Raw genomic sequence first — 17000 nt, forward strand, 5'->3', positions numbered from 1 at the left:
GCCGACGTTGCAGTGAGCCAAGATTGTGCCACTGCACTCCAGCCTGGGTGACAGAGCAAGACTCTGCCTCACAAAAAAAAAAAAAAAAAAAAAAAAGGCCACGGGCGGTGGCTCACGCCTGTAATGCCAGCACTTTGGGAGGCTGAGGCAGGCGGATCACCTGATGTCAGGAGTTCACGACCAGCCTGGCCAACATGGTGAAACCCCATCTCTAATAAAAATACAAAAATTAGCCGGGCACAGTGGCGTACGCCTGTAATCCCTGTACTCAGGAGGCTGAAGCAGGAGAATCACTTGAACCCCAGGAAGCAGAGGTTGCAGTGAGCTGAGATCATGCCACTGTACTCCAGCATGGGCAACAGAGCAAGACTCTGTCCCCTCCAAAAAAAAGAGAAAGGTATGTTGGTGGGTGTGTGGTTGATGTGTGCTGTGGTCAGTGTATGCATATGTGTGGGGTATGGCATGTATGTAGCATGGGTGTATGGGTGTGCACATGGTGTGTGTGCTGCACATGTGTGTTGTGATGTATGTGCATGTGTGCTGTGGGTACATGTATGTAGGTGTGCATATATCAGTGTGTGTCTTTGTATGTGGTGTATATGGTGGTGTGTGTGCCTGTACCTGTATGTGTATATGCACGTGTGTATGGTGTATGCATTGTGCATGTGTGTACACATGTAGTGTGTATATGGCATGTGTGCACATGCGTATGTGTTGTGTATGACCTGTACATGATTCTGCATGTGTGGGTAGAGATGTATGAGTGGTGCGACGGTGTATGTACATGCATTTGTGCACATGAGTGTATGGTGTATGCATGGTGCATGTGATGTGTATATGGCATGTGTGCACATGTGTATGTGTTGTGTATGACCTGTACATGATGGTGCATGTGTGGGTAGAGATGTATGTGTGGTGTGACTATGGTGTGTACATACATTTGTGCACGTGTGTGTATGGTGTATGCATAGTGCATGTGGTGTGTATATAGCATGTGCATACATGCATATGTGTTGTGTATGACCTGTACATGATTCTGCATGTGTGGGTAGAGATGTATGCATGGTGACTATAGTGTGTGTACATACATTTGTGCACATGTGTATATGGTGTATGAATGGTGCATGTGTGTACATGTAGTGTGTATATGGCATGTGTGAACATGTGTATGTGTTGTGTGTGACCTGTACATGATTCTGCATGTGTGGGTAGAGATGTATGAGTGGTGTGATGGTGTGTACATGCATTTGTGCACATGTGTGTATGGTGTATGCATGGTACATGTGGTGTGTATATGGCATGTGGGTACATGCATATGTGTTGTGTATGACCTGTCCATGATTCTGCATGTGTGGGTAGAGATGTATGTGTGGTATGACTATAGTGTGTGTACATGCATTTGTGCACATGTGTATGGTATGTGCATACACAGGTGGTGTGTGGAGTGTGCTCATGTGCATGGATGTGTGGTATGCACATGGTTCCTGTGTGCATGCACCTGTCTGCCCTGACCATGTCCCTTTCCCTGGGCTGGCCTTTTTCTTAGGGCCATGTCTGGAAACATGACCTTAACCCTGAGGCTGGCAACACGGGGTCAACCTGTGGGACTGCAGTGCATGGCTCAGGGGCTCATTGGCCGACAGAAAACAGTGGAGAAAATGCCCCCTCCCTTCTCTCTGGGGACCTGGGCATGGCAGGGTTGTGTTTGGTTTTGTATGTGGTTTCTCTCCCATGTCCTGTTGGTCACTCCAGTTAGAATGTAGGGATCAGGCAGGTCTACCTTGATGTGAACTTGTCTATTGCAAAAGTGCCCGACAGTGGAAGAGGTGTGTTTTAGGGTAATCGACTCCTTGAGTTGCCCCATCTGGGATGAAGAAATCTTCCACTTCCCAGCCAGCTGTCTGTTCATTTGTTCACCTGCGTATCCATCCTTTTATCCCATCACAGCCACAGAATCTCTCTTCAGCTCTGTGATGAGTGAGGGAAGTGTAAACAATCCAGAAAATAAGAGAAGAGGCCACAAGTGGCCAGGCATGGTGGCTCATGCCTGTAATCCCAGCACTTTGGGAGGCCGAGGCGGGCGGATCACAAGGTCAGGAGATGGAGACCATCCTGGCTGACACGTTGAAAACCCCGTCTCTACTCTAAATACAAAAAAGTAGCCGGGCGTGGGGGCAGGTGCCTGTAGTCCCAGCTACTTGGGAGGCTGAGGCAGGAGAATGGCGCGAACCCGGGAGGTGGAGCTTGCAATGAGCCGAGATCCAGCCACTGCACTCCAACCTGGATGACAGAATGAGGCTCCGTTTGAAAAAAAAAAAAAAAGAGGCCACAAGTTCGAGACAAGTCTGGCCAATATGGTGAAACCCCGTCTCTACTAAAAATACGAAAATTAGCCCGGTGTGGTGGCGTGTGTCTGTAGTCTCAGCTACTTGAGAGGCTGAGGCAGGAGAATCGCTTGAATCCGAGAGGCAGAGATTGCAGTGAGCTGAGATTGTGCTACTGCATTGCAGCCTGGAGGGAAGAGCAACACTCCCTCTCAAAACAACGGAAAAAGAAAATTAACTTCTGAGACTCTGGCTGGGCTTTTGCTGGGCTGGACTTTTTCTCGGAGGGGGTTTTTCTGGGCGGGGCTTTCCCTGGGTGGTGCTTTTTCTGGGCGGGGCTCTTTCTGGTAGCGGCTTTCCCTGGGTGGGACGTTTCTGGGAGGAGCTTTCCCTGGGCGGGGCCTTTCTTGGGTGGGGCTTTCCTGGGTAGGGCCTTCCCTGGGTAGGGCTTTTTCTGGGTGGGGCTTTATCTGGGCGGAGCTTTCCCTGGGCGGGGCTTCCCCTTGGCAGGGCTTTCTTCTGGGCTGGGCTTTTCCTGGGTTGGTCTTTTTTCTGGGCGGAGCTTTCCCTGGGCGGGGCTTTCTTTGGGGCGGAGTTTTTCCCTGGGCAGGGCTTCTTTTCTGGGCGGGGCTTTCCCTGGGCGGAGTTTTCCCTGGGCGGGGCTTTTTTTCTGGGTGGGGCTTTCCCTGGGCTGGTCCTTTTTCTGGGCGGGGCTTTCCCTGGGCGGGGCTTTTTTCTGGACTGGGCTTTCCTGGGCATTTCTTTTTTCTGGGCAGGGCTTTCTCTAGACGGGACTTTTTTCTGGGCGGGGCTTTCCCTGGGCGGGGCTTTTTTCTGGGCGGGGCATTCCTTCCTTGGGACCAGTGCATACGCGTACCTTGCCTGGTCAAATCTTTAAAAATCTTTTTTCCTAAAGCCAGGCCAACCCTCCCTGGGGCCCACAGTTGGATGAGTAGAGTGGACAAGAGACCTATGAGCCTAAAGCCGAGTGCGGGGGCGTAATGGGGGATGATTAGTGCCTTTTTATAGCAGCTGCAGGAGAAGCAGGTGAGGCCCCGTGGGCAGCTCTAAGCAACAACCCTGCCTTGGGCTAGGGAGATTCCTGCCTTCTAGCCCGAGGAGCCCTGGCTGGCCCCACCCTGCGCTCTGCCCTGGTGAGGGGGCTGCACCTGTCTCCGTGCCAGAGGTTCGTTTGACGGACCCATGGAAATGGTGGCCTGCCCTGGGACTGAGAGTGTCGCTGGCTCTTTCCCATATGCAGGGCTGGAGGGCTGGGCTGTGTTCCTCTGGGCGTTTCCATGCTGTTTTGCTCCACTCTGTTGGAGCCTAGCAGAGCTTTTAGGTCAGGGACAGTGGGGTTTTGGCTGTCCCATGGGGCAAGGCTACTCACCCTGCCCTTCCCCGCTCTTGCTTTTCCTATTCCCAGTCACTCAGCCTTTCCCTTCCCAGGAGAACCTAGCCATTTGCAAATAGGGAACTTTTTACAGTGGGCTCCTCCCGAGGTTGCTCTGTGGCACCGGACCCTGTCCAGAGCAGCCTGATTTCCCGGGTACCTAATTGATTTCCCCTTAAGCTGCTGCTCCAGTTGTTGCAATCCTTCAGTTGGGAAGTCTGGCCCTCTCCCTGCCATGGGCCTTTTCGCCTGGCACATCTGCACATCACTTCCCTGGGCCTCGTCCCTGGCCCCAGCCCTGGGCCTTGTTTGCACAGGTTTGCCCCCTTGAGTTGCGGAGATTCCCAAGGGCAGGGTCTCCTCCATCTCCCTCTCCCACAGCCCAGCTCAGGGCAGAGGCAGTATGTGACTGTGGACTCGGGAAGGGCCCAGGGAGGGAGGCACAGATGGAGGGTGTGACATCAGCCGTGCCAATAGGAGTGTGGGCGTGGGAGGGGTGGGGTGTGGCTGTCCTTGGTGAAGGTGCTTTGGAAGCTGAAGGTCACTGTGCCCAAGAATGTCCCAGCTCTGGCTCAGATGGCAGGTGCTCGGCCAGGTACCACCCTGTGTGCAGTGTGTAGGGCCCTGCCCAGCCTCACCTGGCAGAAAGGATGATGACTCGGGCCTCCAGCTCTTTTGCCTCCATCAGCAGGGCCGTCACGTTCTTGGTCCCTGGGTCAAACTGCAGCACCTTCTCTGCCTGCGGTGTGAACAAGAATGTTAGCAGGCAGCTGGGGCAGGGGACATAGCACCTCAGGGGTGAGAGTCGGGCTGGAGCCGCTGGGAACCCCGAGGCAGCTTAGCTAGGGCTGCCATGGTCTGCGCCTGCCACCTGCGCCTCTGCCTGCCTTCCTCAGTCCTCGCCTGGCCTGGCCTCGCCTCTCCGGTCCTGTCCTGTCTTCAGCCTGCGCGCTCACCTGTGCTCGCTCTGTGCTCTCTCTGCTCTCTCTCTGGGTCTCTCTCTCCACCTCACTCCTGTCCTCATCTTTGCACTGAGCATGCAAGCTGAAGTGGACCCAGACTCAGGAGGCGTGCAGCGGACGGGAAACAGAAAAGAGTTTTGGAATGCAACCAGGAAAAGAGATGGGGCTGACTTTTCCAAAACCATGGGAGGTCCTCTGAGGTCTGATTCCGCAGGCCCCTGCAGGAGCAGCCCAGCCCCGGCGAGTGGGTGGCCAGGCGGGCGGGCTCCCTCCCGGGTTCCACGAGGAAACCCTGGGGGTCCCGGAGATTCGCATGCACTTCCCAGAGAGCAGCTCCTCCTGCAGCCGCGCCTGCCTCGAGGGTGCAGGCTAGGGTCACGGCGGGTGGGCCTCAGGCACCCACGCCGCCACGCCTGCCCTCTCCTGCCTGCCCTCTCCTGCCTGCTGCCGGCTGCCTCTCCTCATTGCTTGGGCCTGCGGCTCGGCGGCTGGGCCAGATAGTGGCCCTAGTGGCCGAGGCGCCGAGGCCAGGGCTCCCTAGCCGTGGGTGGCGTGCACGTCCATGCATATATACCTTGGGTCCGCGCTTGTTGTCATAGGACAGTTGGTCGAGGTTTTCATAGTTCCTTTTTTTACTCTGATGAATAATGTGCACAGAGAAAATATGCAGACACAGAAGAAGATTATAAACGGTTGAAAATGACGGCGCTAAAGCAATCACACCACCTCCTCGGCACATCTGCAGACGGGCTCCTACCTGGAGCTCGCAAACACCGAGGCCCGGGGCGGGGCTGGGGGCTGGGGCGGAGCTGGGGGGGTGAGGGTCGTGGGGGCGGGGCCATGGAGGCTCCCCGCCACGAAGCTGTGCTCTTGGAAACGGTTGCTCTCAGGAGAAAGGGAGGCCCTGTCCGCGTCCACCATTCGGAGAGAGCCCCACCTACCACCCCCACCCTGCATGCACCTGCTGTGTGGCCCCAGCAGTGCCCACTCCAACCCGTGTCAGTCCTGAGTGGGAGGTGAGCAGCCCCTCGGGGCCTGTCCCCATGTCCCTCCCCCTCCCTCTCCTTGGCCTCCCTCTGCCTCTCAAGAGACCGAGGTGTCCTCACTAACTGGGGTGCCCATGCCCATCGGCTTACATATGTGCCCAAGAGGGTGTGTATGCATATGTGCACCTGCAGGGGTGGCATGCACCTGTGGGTGCCTGAATGGGAGGGTTAGTCTGCAAAAGCCTGTGAAGGTTGCGGAAGGGTCAGATGGTCTGAGCACGCCTTTGTGTGTGTGCGTGTGCATGTGTGCATGTGTGTGTACATGTGTGTGTGTGCGTGTGCGTGTGTGCATGTCTGTGTGTGCTGGCCGGCGCAAGTGAGGATGAGCATGCACGTGAGGAGCGCACCTGTGCGCGTGTCCAGGTGTGTGTGTGTGAGAAGCGCACCTGAGCACGTGTCCAGGTGTGTATGTGAAGAGTGCACCTGTGCGTGTGTCCAGGTGTGTGTGAGGAGTGCACCTGAGCGCGTGTCCAGGTGTGTGTGTGAGGAGTGCACCTGAGCGCGTGTCCAGGTGTGTGAGGAGCGCACCTGTGCGTGTGTCCAGGTGTGTGTGTGGCGCTGGAGCTGCATGGAGGCAAGCGTGGCCTGAGCCTGTGGCCGGAGGTGTGGAGTGTGATGGAAATGTGTGCGTGCACCTATGAGTGAAAGTAAACGGTTGGGTGTGCAGGGGTGAGTGTGTGATGGGAGTCCGTGGCCGTGGGTGGGCACGCCAGAAGGTGAGGGGCCTGTCAGGCACTGGGGTGAGGGGCACTGTCTTGGGTGAGGCCCTCGGTGCTCATGCCCCTCCCCCCCAAGACTCAGCAGAACCCCCAGGACAGGACTTCCAGGACCCTCTGGTCTGCTCCTGGCTTTACCCCCGACCCGTGCCCTCTGGTCCCTCCCGGGGCCTGTGGTGCTTTGGGGGTGCCAGGTTGGCCCTAAGTTCGATGAAGCCAGCTCTGACACGAAACATGCTCCCAGCCACCCGTAGGTCTGGCCCTCCTCAGCCTGGGCCTCCTCCCACTGCTTGACCAGGAGCCGGCCTAGGTGCTGAGCACCCAGGGCTCTGGGGGTCCTGCAGCCAAGCACCAGCTCTGCCCCAGACTGCAAATGGGAGTGGTAAGGAAGGGGGCAGGGGTCGCTTGGACCCCCTCAAATCCCAGCTCTGATCTCTCTGCCAGAGTGGACGCCTGGCTGTGTTCGGGGTCAGTGTGTCCTAGAACCAGGTGGCTAATTGGTCTTGATGAGGAGTGTGAGGGAGACCTGTGGTGGGGCAAGGAGGGGAGTGGAGCCCACAGGGGCGGTCCCGGCGGGGGGGCAGGTGTCTGTGGATGGGGCTTTGCTGAGCTGTGAGGTGCAGAGCTTCAGGGGAGGCCACGCGGGGGAGGACAGAGAATGGGCCCAGCCGGGATGGGACAGGACTGCAGGGGCGTTATGTGGGGGCCATGTACAGGGGAGACCTTGCCCAGAGGGAGGCTGCTGGGAACTCAGGACAGGGTGGGCGGGAAGGGTGACGAGTCCCGAGCCCGGCTGGGGCCTCCAGGGAGAGAGGGGCGCAGGCAGGAGGAAGGGACGAGGGCGCGGGGCAGCGCGGGGCAGGGTGTTTGCGGAGCTCCAGGTGGTCTGGCCCTCGCCCCGCAGGGACTGACACGAAGGAGATTTCGACTAATGGCAAAAGCGAGTGAAATGAGCCGAGGACAGGCTGGGGCGGGCGCTCGCCAGACGTGGTGGTGCTGACCATGCACGATGGAAAGAAGAGGGTGTCACACACGGAGCCACAGACACACGGCGGCCCGTCCTGCACCTCGGCTCCGCCAGGCGCCCGCCTGCCGCGCCGACCCTCACCTTGGACTCACGCTCCTCCAGCAGCGTCTCCAGGCGCTTCTGAGCCGCCCGGCCCTCGTGGTCGTCGCTGACCAGCAGGATGATGTGGTTCCAGCTGTAGACACGCATCATCTCGAACCACACGCTCGACTGGTGGGAGTAGGGCGGCACGGTGCGCAGGAAGCTCAGGTGGATGCTCTGTGGGAGACGGGAGCACGGCGGGCTGAGAGGGACCCGTGGAGACCCACCCTCCCACCTGCCTCCCGCCTCTGGAACACCCGCCAGAGGCTGGGAACCCCCTTCCTCCCACCCCTGTCCACACCCCGCTGGGCACTTTCTAGACCCTGGGACCCCCTCCTGTCTTCCACCCCTGTCCCTAACATCCTGGGGACACTTTCTAGACCCTGGGACCCCCTTCCTCCCACCCCTGTCCACACCCCGCTGGGGACACTTTCTAGACCCTGGGACCCCCTTCCTCCCATCCCTGTCCCCACCCTGCTGGGGACACTTTCTAGACCCTGGGACCCCCTTCCTCCCACCCCTGTCTCCACCCCGCTGGGGACACTTTCTAGACCCTGGGACCCCCTTCCTCCCATCCCTGTCCCCACCCTGCTGGGGACACTTTCTAGACCCTGGGACCCCCTTCCTCCCACCCCTGTCTCCACCCCGCTGGGGACACTTTCTAGACCCTGGGACCCCCTTCCTCCCACCCCTGTCTCCACCCCGCTGGGGACACTTTCTAGACCCTGGGACCCCCTTCCTCCCATCCCTGTCCCCTCCCCGCTGGGGACACTTTCTAGATCCTGGGACCCCCTTCCTCCCACCCCTGTCTCCACCCCGCTGGGGACACTTTCTAGACCCTGGGACCCCCTTCCTCCCATCCCTGTCCCCACCCTGCTGGGGACACTTTCTAGACCCTGGGACCTCCTTCTTCTCACCCCTGTCCCCACCCTGTTGGGGACACTTTCTAGACCCTGGGACCCCCTCCTGTCTCCCACCCCTGTCCCTAACACCCTGGGGACACTTTCTAGACCCTGGGACTCCCTTCCTCTCACCCCTGTCCCCACCTCCCTGGGGACACTTTCTAGACTCTGGGACTCCCTTCCTCTCATCCCTGTCCTCACTCCCCTGGGGACACTTTCTGGATCCTGGGACTCCATTCCTCCTACCCCCGTCCCCATCCTGCTGGCGACACTTTCTAGACTCTGGGACCCCCTTCCTCTCACCCCTGTCCCCACCTCCCTGGGGACACTTTCTGGATCTTGGGACCCCATTCCTCCTACCCCGTCCCCACTCCCCTGGGGACATTTTCTAGACCCTGGGACCCCCTTCTGTCTCCCACCCCTGTCCCTACCACCCTGGGGACACTTTCTTTTCTTTTTTTTTTTTTGAGATGGAGTCTCGCACTGTCGCCCAGGTTGGAGTGCAGTGGCGGGAACTCGGCTCACTGCAAGCTCCGCCTCCCGGGTTCACGCCATTCTCCTGCCTCAGCCTCCCGAGTAGCTGGGACTACAGGCGTCCGCCATCTTGCCCGGCTAATTTTTTGTATTGTTAGTAGAGACGGGGTTTCACCGTGTTAGCCAGGATGGTCTCGATCTCCTGACCTCGTGATCCACCTGCCTCGGCCTCCCAAAGTGCTGGGATTGAGCCACTGTGCCCGGCCAACCTGGGGACACTTTCTAGACCCTGGGGCCCCCTCCTTTTACCCACCCCTGTCCCCACCACCCTGGGGACACTTTTTAGACCCTGGGAACCCCTCTTTCTCCCACCCTGGCCTCTTCTCCCACATATAATCTCGGAAATGGAGGAGGTTTGGTGTTGGCCCCATAGCACCCTAAGGGACGTGGGTTTCTGTGGAATCGTTCCTGGGATGAGCTCACCCCCTCCCCTGCAGCCCACCACCTTTGGACAAGCTGAGCTCAGGAAGTTCTTGATGACACATAGCGCCTCGAAGATCCCCTGGGGCTGCCCAGAGTCCTCCCAAATTTAAACTCCATGTATGAAGAAGAATTCGCTCTTGGGGCTAAAGGCTTCATCTCCCCAGGCGAAAGCGTGGTGCTTGCTTGCCCTGGCTTGCTTTCCCTGGCCGCAAGCTGCGAGGGAGTGCCGTGGCACGGCGGGGAGTGGAGTAGGCTCTGCCCCACTCTGCCTCGGTTCTCTGTGTCTGTCCAGCTGAGCCCTGGTTCCTTCAGTGTCCCTGTGGACTCACACTGATCTTGTGGTTCCCTGAGGCCTCCAGGTTATTTTTCACCTGTTCCCTCTTTGTGGCCTGGGGCAGTGCCTTGGGGTGCAAAAATGTCCCCTGCCTCTCTCTGTCCACCTGGTGACGTGGCTGCAAGGCAGGTTGTACTTGAGATCTTGGACTAGCTCTGACCTGGCCTTGCTGGTTCATGTTATGGGCACAGTTTGGTTGTAGTGTATAGACCATAGTAAGGCCAGGGTGTAGCTGTGAGGTGTGCCCCCTCCCTTTGGTCTGCTCTGGGCTGGGGGCATGTGCTGGGCTGGCCCTGCCCTGGGGCATCCCTTTCCCCGGGCTTTCATTTGAGCCACTGGCTGCTTTCCTGGGTAAGGCCATTTTCTCTCCTTTGCATGTGAGGAAACTGGTGCCCAGGGAAGTGAAGGAGGTCGTGCCTGAAGGCACAGGAATGAGACCCCCACCTCCTCATGGCCAGGGGTGAAGTCACCTGGGAGGAGCAGTTTGGGTGCTGAGGGGCATGCCAGGGCCTTCAGAGTGTCAGGAAGGTGGCTGTTTCAGTCTCTCTCAGCTCCTGCCTCTGGGGCCTTCCATCCTCCCAGAAGAGCCTGGGCCTAGCTGGGGCGACCCCTGTGCTTTAAGGCAATATTACTGAGGACTGTGGACTCTGGGCAGGAGGAATTTGGAGAAGATGGGGGACCGGGAAGCCTGGCTGCACAGCCCAGCCCTCTGGCTCCTTAGCACTGGCACCAAACTGGGTGTCTGCTGCCAAGTGGCCCTGCAGGTCTGTCAGTCAGTGGCCCCAGGTTGGTCAGCCCCTCAGTGCCCAGTTTGCATCCTGGGTAGACGGAGGGCTGTGTGACCTAGAGCAAGCCCCCATGGCTCTCTGGCTTGGAGTTTCCTACAAAACTGACTGGATGACCTCCCCTCTCTTCCAGCTGCTGTTCCAGAGTTAGACAGAGGCCCTCGTCCTAGCCTGTGGGCCAGGAGGGTCTGCAGGAGGCTGAGCCAAGGTGCCCTCAGACCTAGAGGCTGGAAGCCCCCAGGCCAGCGCCCCGCCCCGAGCTGCATCCTCATTTACGCCATGCAACCGCAGACACTGCTTTCCATCCATGCCGGCCGTGGGAAAGGCTGGCCCTACCACCCTGGCTGTGTGCACACCCCTTTCCTCCTGGAGCAACCCCCAGCTCTCCAAACTTCCCTTCAAAGTCCACCTGTCTAGAAAGCCTCCCAGCCATCCCTTCTCCCAGCCCTCTCGTCCTAAGGGTGTGTCACTGGTGCCTGTGCCAGTGAGTGTGTGTGACTTTGTGCGAATTCGTGGGTGTGCCAGTGTGCATGTGTGGGGAGGGTGAGCACAGCAGTGCAGTGTGTGGGTGCTGTGAGTATGAATGTGTGAGTGTGTGAGGTGTGCCCCCTCCCTTTGGCCTGCTCTGGGCTGGGGGCACGTGCTGGGCTCCATGTGAGCCCTCCTTGTGCATAAGAGTGTGTATTGTGCGTGTAAGAGCATGTGAATGTTCATGTGACCGTGTTTGCAGATGTGTGAGTTGGACACGTGAGAGCGTGCAGACGTGCATGAATATGGGGGAGCTGTGTGGCTGTGAGTGCGTGGTGTGTGAGTTCCATGTGAGCGGGTCGGCCCGCTGCTCCTGGAGTGGACGGGCTGTGCACAGGGGCGGAGGGCCGGCTGGCCTGGTCTGGCAGTCAGGCTTACCTTGTCGGAGTAGATGGACATGCGGGTGGTCAGCCCCAGCACGGGGATGCGGTAGAAGCCGGCTGTGTAGGAGACAGGGGTGGGAGTGAAGTGGTCGTTGGGGGTAGGTGGATGGCTAACTAGGATGGCGTAGACCTGTGGACACAGGAGACAGGGTCAGCTTGAGCCAGGGGTGGGCCAGGCACTGGGCTAGAGGCTGAGATCCAGAAGCAGCAGAGGCTGAACCCAGCAGGCTAAGGTGGGTGGGGGCACGATTTGGGTACATGCTACATGCCCAGGCCCAGATGCACACATGCCCACAGGGTGGGGGAGGGAGAACCCATCATCATCCTTTATCAGTCAATCACAGAGGGGCAGAGCCAGAGCAGGGGCTAAGGGGACACAGGGGAGGGCAGACCCCACCCAGACCTCCCCTCACTCTTCTCACATTGCTGACCGGGGCTGTGCCCCTCAAGGGCCAGATGAAGGCCTGCCCTGGGGATGTCCCGGGGACCCTGAGCACAGGACGCACCCAGGGTGGACTGGGGAGGACAGCTGGTCCTGCATCATGATGGCCTTGATGCTCAGAACCCACCCGTCCTTCCTGATGGGCCAGGGGTGGGGCCAGCTCACATCCCGAGACAGGGCGGGCAGCTCCAATGGCCAGTACCGGACTTCAGGGGGAAGCAGCTAGGAGCTGCCAAAGAGGCCGAGGTCCCTTCTGCTGGTGTCTCCAGGGGCGGGGCCTGAGGTGGGCTCCATCTGAACAACACCCAGCCCTTACTTTGAGTGCTGGCCTCATCGTCAAGGAAGGGAAGGGAGGCGTTGGGGGTGCAGCCCAGCCTTCCTGCCCGTGACCAAGGCCCCATAGGGCAGATCTAAAGCCAGCGGCTCAGCCCCCTGGAACCGACGCCTTCCCTCTCTCCCCAGCCCCTCCCAAGGCAGGGAGGCAGGCAGCTGGGGGTCCACACCACCTTCACACAACAAGGACTTGCGTCTGTCCCCAGCTCTGCCTGTGCCTCTTAGAGCTTTGGCGAATGGGGGCAGGGTGTACTGCATGGCAGTACCACGTGGCAGGACAGTACCTGACCAGGAGGTGTGTTCCGTGAATGGTAGCTACAGGCATTGCCTTTGCTCCAGGCACCATGCCCACAGACAGACAGCAAGACGGGCGTGAGTTGAAGCAATTCCCCAGGAATGGCCCCTCCCGGATTTCCTGAGTCCATCTTCCGTGTCCCTCCCCAGTCCCAGATGGAACATGTGACCACAGCCACTGGCTACAGACGCGTCCCCCCAGTCCCATCCCGTGGTGTCCTGGACTGGGGCATGGGGGTGGATTGTGAGGTGGGGAGGGAGGATTTCTGAAAAGAACTCTGGCGTGGGCCCTGTAGCTGCAGCTGTTTGAAGTGGTTCTCCCTCCCCCAGCTCTTGCCTCCAACCTGCACCCAGAGGTGCCTGGCAAAAACCCGTACGTCCGTGTGTGACCACGCAGGTGTTCGCGCATGTGCTAGGGTATGGTTATACGCATCACATGCCCCAGCATGTCTGTTTGTGTACATGCGTGTGCATGACTGGAACCGTGTGTGTAAGTGTGCATGTTTGCATGTGCCTCTGGGAATGCATGCCAAGCCGTATGTGGCACATGAGCAGGTGTCCATGGATCTGCATGTGTGCAAGTGAGCATATGAAATTGTGTGATGCTGAGGTGCATGAGTGTGTGCTAATGTAACAAGTGGTGTGTGTGTGTGAGCATGCATGTCCACAGACGTGGTGTGTCCACCAAGTAGGCACGTGTGAGCAGTGCTAGGCTGGATGTCTGTCCTGCCTCTTACATAAAGGGCTGCATTGCAGATCCTTGCAGTCTCATTGGAATTCAGCAGGCGCTCGGCCCAGGGGCGGACAGCTCCCACAGGCAAAATCCCAGGAGCCGCGTCCTCCCCCGCAGCGCTGGCTGCCGACAGCTCCCATGCCCTGACGCCTCTCGCGTGTGCACCCCCACTCCCACTCCCACAAAGCGCCCTGCTTTGGCACCTGAGCCATTACCCTTCCCAGGCAGACCCATGGGTCGGGGGAAGGGAATAAGAAAAGGACAGGAGAAACTGGAAGCAGAAACAAAGATGGCCCCAGGCCCCGTTCTGTTTAAAGCTCTGCAGGGCGGGCATGTAGCTGGACGGGCACTTCTGCCCCCATACCTGGAATACACACCCCCACACTGACACACTGCAGCCCCACGTCTACACACACCAGTCAGGGCCTGGAGCCCCAGGGACCCTCTAAGGACCAGCCAAGGTGGCAGGTGACTGGTCTCAGGCCAAGATAGGGGAGCCAGCAGACCCTGGTGTTTGGTTCCTAGTGAGACAAGGGCCTCCCGGAAGCAGCCAGCTGACTCCGGGGTGGTGTCTTCCAGGGAGGAAGGGAGCACGGAAAGGATGGAATGAAACTAGGGGTGTGGGGGTGCAGTATGGAGGAGGGGGGAGGTGGGGGGCGGAGGTGGGGGAGGGCACCTGGCTGGAGATGAGGTCCTCGCACACTGACAGAGCCATCTGGATGGCGTTGGGCTTGTGCGTGACGGAGGTGGCGTTCAGCTGGATCTTCCAGGAACCATGCCGCTTGTTGGCCTGGTTCACGGCCTCGCGGAACATCTGCTCGTGCTTCCGCGTGCTCAGCACCGCGCCAATGTTGACGATCTTGGGGTCGCACGCGGCACGGGCGACGGAGCAGGAGAACAGCAGGGCGAGCGTCAGCAGGCGCATGGTGCTCATCGGCTCGGGGCGCGGGCCTGGCTCTGCGCTGCGCGAACGCGGGGCCCTCGGCGCATCCCCCGCGGGGCTTCCGGGCAGTCCTGCGCTCGCCCGGCCCCGCGGGCTGCGGACGCCACGTCTCCCCCGGAGCTGGGGTCCCGGGACGTCGGCCGAGGGAAGGGGCGCGGGAGCGCGCGCAGGGGCTCCGGGCGCAGCCCCACGCGACCGGTGCTGTCCACGGTGCTGAAGCGGACCGGGCGCAGCTCGGAGCGCCCGGCTTGGAAAGGGCCCGGCGGCGGCGGCTCTGCGGACGGCGCTGGTTCCGGTCCGGACGCTGCGGCGACTGCAGCAGCTGCAGAAACGCGAGCGGGGCCAACGTCTCCTGCCCCTCCCGCCGCCCCCGCTTCCCAACACGGAGGCGAAGGGGGCGCCTCCCGCGCCAGAGCGTGCGCCTGCGTTCGCGTGAGCGTGTGTGTCGGAGCGCGCGTGAGCCGGGAAGCGCGCGTGTGCGTGTGAGCGCGTGCCTGGAGGGGTCCTGGGACAGTGGCCTCTGCTGTCGGGGACCTGCAGGGAGCTCAGTTTGGGAACGTTAGAGGGGGTCCGTGTCACCGCGTGCAGCCCGCACCACCCTTGCGTGCCTTTTAATGTGACCGAACGTATCGTGCCTGCTCGCATGTGTGTGTGCGCGCACGAGTCGTCACCCACAGTCAGCAATATTTCGGGTCCTGACTCTTGCAGACTGGAGCTCTAGAGGGGTGGGGGAGGCCCTAAACCATGCCTCTGGGGGTCCCCCCCCCACAAGATTCAGAAATGAGGGAGAGGCCCCGTCTACGTGGCCATGTAACTCGGGACCCCCCTCCTCGGGCTAAAAGGAATAGGGAGGGTGACCGTGGCTGCCACATGTGTTCAGCCAGGCCTTCCGCGAGAGCCTGGAAACTGGACCCGCACTGGCTGGGGCTGAGGTCGGACACCAGGAATCACTGGAGCCCCGCGAGGTGTGTTCGGCGCCAGCCATTTCACACCCTCAGCTTCCGCTCCTCTCTCCATCTCCAGGCCCTCGCAATACGCTCCCAGCGCCCCCTTTTTCAGAGTCTTACCCATCCCTCTGGTCCACACCACCCTGTCTTTGTCCCCCTCCACCCCTGGAGTGTGCGTCCCCCTCCCTAACTTGAAGGAAGGCTGAAGCTCCGCCCCTGCCAGTGATGTCACCATTTCCAATAGCAACTGAGGATTCTGCAGACCTAACAGCAAACGCCCCCAATGGTGACAAAGCAGGGTCGTCCCCACACCTCTGCTATCCGGAGCAGTGCAGCGAGGGGAGTCATGTGCCCACAGGGGTCACACTCCCTCTCCCGCTTGCCGTTCTCTCCATCAGCCAAACACTGGCACCAGGGACCCCCTGGAGCTGAGAGGAGGGGGAGGGGCTGCGGTGTTTGACAAGCTCCTCCCCTTGGCCCCTTCTCTCTCAATACAGGGAAATCTTTCCTTGGAGGATCACCTGCCTGTACCCTGCTGCAGACCCCCGCCTCTCCCTGTTTGGGTTAAGGCACACAGAGGAAGGCTCATCCGCCTTGGGCCCTTCACCCCTTCTGTCGGCTCTCAGGAAGGCACCTGGGTGTTGCTCAGGGGGACTGAGCTGGCCCCACCTCCAGGAGTTTGTGGCCCATCTCCAAACTTCCGCCTCAGCCAGGCACAGTGGCTCACGCCTGTAATCCTAACACTTTGGGAGGCAAAGGCAGGCGGATCACCTAAGGTCAGGAGTTCGAGACCAGCCTGGTCAAAGTGGTGAAAACCTGTCTCTACTAAAAATACAAAAATTACCCAGGCGTGGTGGCGGGCACCTGTAATCCCAGCTACTTGGGAAACTGAGGCAGGAGAATCGCTTGAATGTGGGAGGCAGAGGTTGCAGTGAGCCGAAATCACGCCACTGCACTCCAGCCTGGGCAACAGAACAAAACTCCATCTCAAAAAACAAAAAACAAACAAACAAAAAACCTTGCGCCTCAGGCAGGCCAGAGCCTGGCAGCTGCGTGGGGGTAGACCTGAGCCCAGATGGCTCCTCATCAGCACGGAAGAAAGGGGTTGGAGGCTGCAGTAGTGACCCTGGCTCCACTCACCCAGCCCCACCCTGTGGGGTGCTGGAGCAACTCCCGCTGACCCTGGAGAGCCGATTGTTACATGTTCAGACACCTGCCAGCCGCTGTTACAGTCAGGCCTTGAAATTAGCCACAATGGGATTATTTATGCTGCCAGGGAAATCATCAAACCCCACAAACCAGGGCTTTTCCTTTTCTACTCAGGCAGCCGGTCTGCCAGCACACCACTGCCCCACCAGACTGTGTGCGTCCCCAAGCTTCTGTTCAAGACCCCTTGGCAGATGACCATGATGGAGATGGGGTGGAGTCCGTGCCTCCAGGCTGCAGCTCCTCCTGCCAGCAGTCTTTCCTGGGTTCTGCTCTGCATTTTTCCCCCGTGGGCTTCTTCCACAACCGTGAGGGAGGGGGTAGTGTTGCCACAACAGAGGAGCCTGGACTCGGACCCCTCTAAGACCTGGAGAGACAAAGGCTGTGGGGAGGACCAGAGACCTGGGGCGCTGCCCTGGGATCGGCCCTGGCCAGCAGTCAGGTGCTGGGTGGGGAGGGAAGTGCTGTTCCGCCCCAGGCCACTGTGGGACAGTCTCCCCTCTGCGGAGACCTCCCTGCCTACTCTGACAGCTGCGGCCCCGGCGGGAGGGAGCTGCTCCTCCCCAATGCCAGCCTAGCTGCTGTAGTCAGGGCTGTCAACCTGGGTGCAGTCCCACCCTGGCCTCAGTCCATTGGCCGAGGGGTTGTCAATCAGGGCTCTCCC

At 59.7% G+C, this 17000-nt stretch overlaps 1 protein-coding gene across 8 annotated transcripts in view; it reads right to left on the bottom strand.

Moving 5' to 3' along the window:
- The window catches only part of GRIN1 (glutamate ionotropic receptor NMDA type subunit 1), a 30755-nt gene extending 15504 nt beyond the window's left edge, over window positions 1-15251 (bottom strand). For 2 of the 8 annotated variants that reach the window (XM_030920369.1, XM_030920365.1), the window contains exons 1-5: window positions 13917-14494; window positions 11434-11568; window positions 7550-7726; window positions 5254-5316; window positions 4356-4456 (exon numbers count right to left, since the gene is read on the bottom strand). In XM_030920369.1, the coding sequence (XP_030776229.1) occupies window positions 4356-4456; window positions 5254-5316; window positions 7550-7726; window positions 11434-11568; window positions 13917-14174 (734 nt within the window). In that variant the 5' untranslated portion in view covers window positions 14175-14494. Of the gene's footprint in view, window positions 1-4355; window positions 4457-5253; window positions 5317-7549; window positions 7727-11433; window positions 11569-13916 lie in introns of all 8 variants that reach the window. The other 6 variants (XM_030920368.1, XM_030920364.1, XM_030920370.1 and 3 more) reach the window with 4 other exon arrangements.
- Window positions 15252-17000: the final 1749 nt, after the last annotated feature.

The sequence above is a fragment of the Rhinopithecus roxellana genome, chromosome 16, assembly GCF_007565055.1.
Source record: "Rhinopithecus roxellana isolate Shanxi Qingling chromosome 16, ASM756505v1, whole genome shotgun sequence".
In the NCBI taxonomy this organism is placed as follows: Eukaryota; Metazoa; Chordata; class Mammalia; order Primates; family Cercopithecidae; genus Rhinopithecus; species Rhinopithecus roxellana.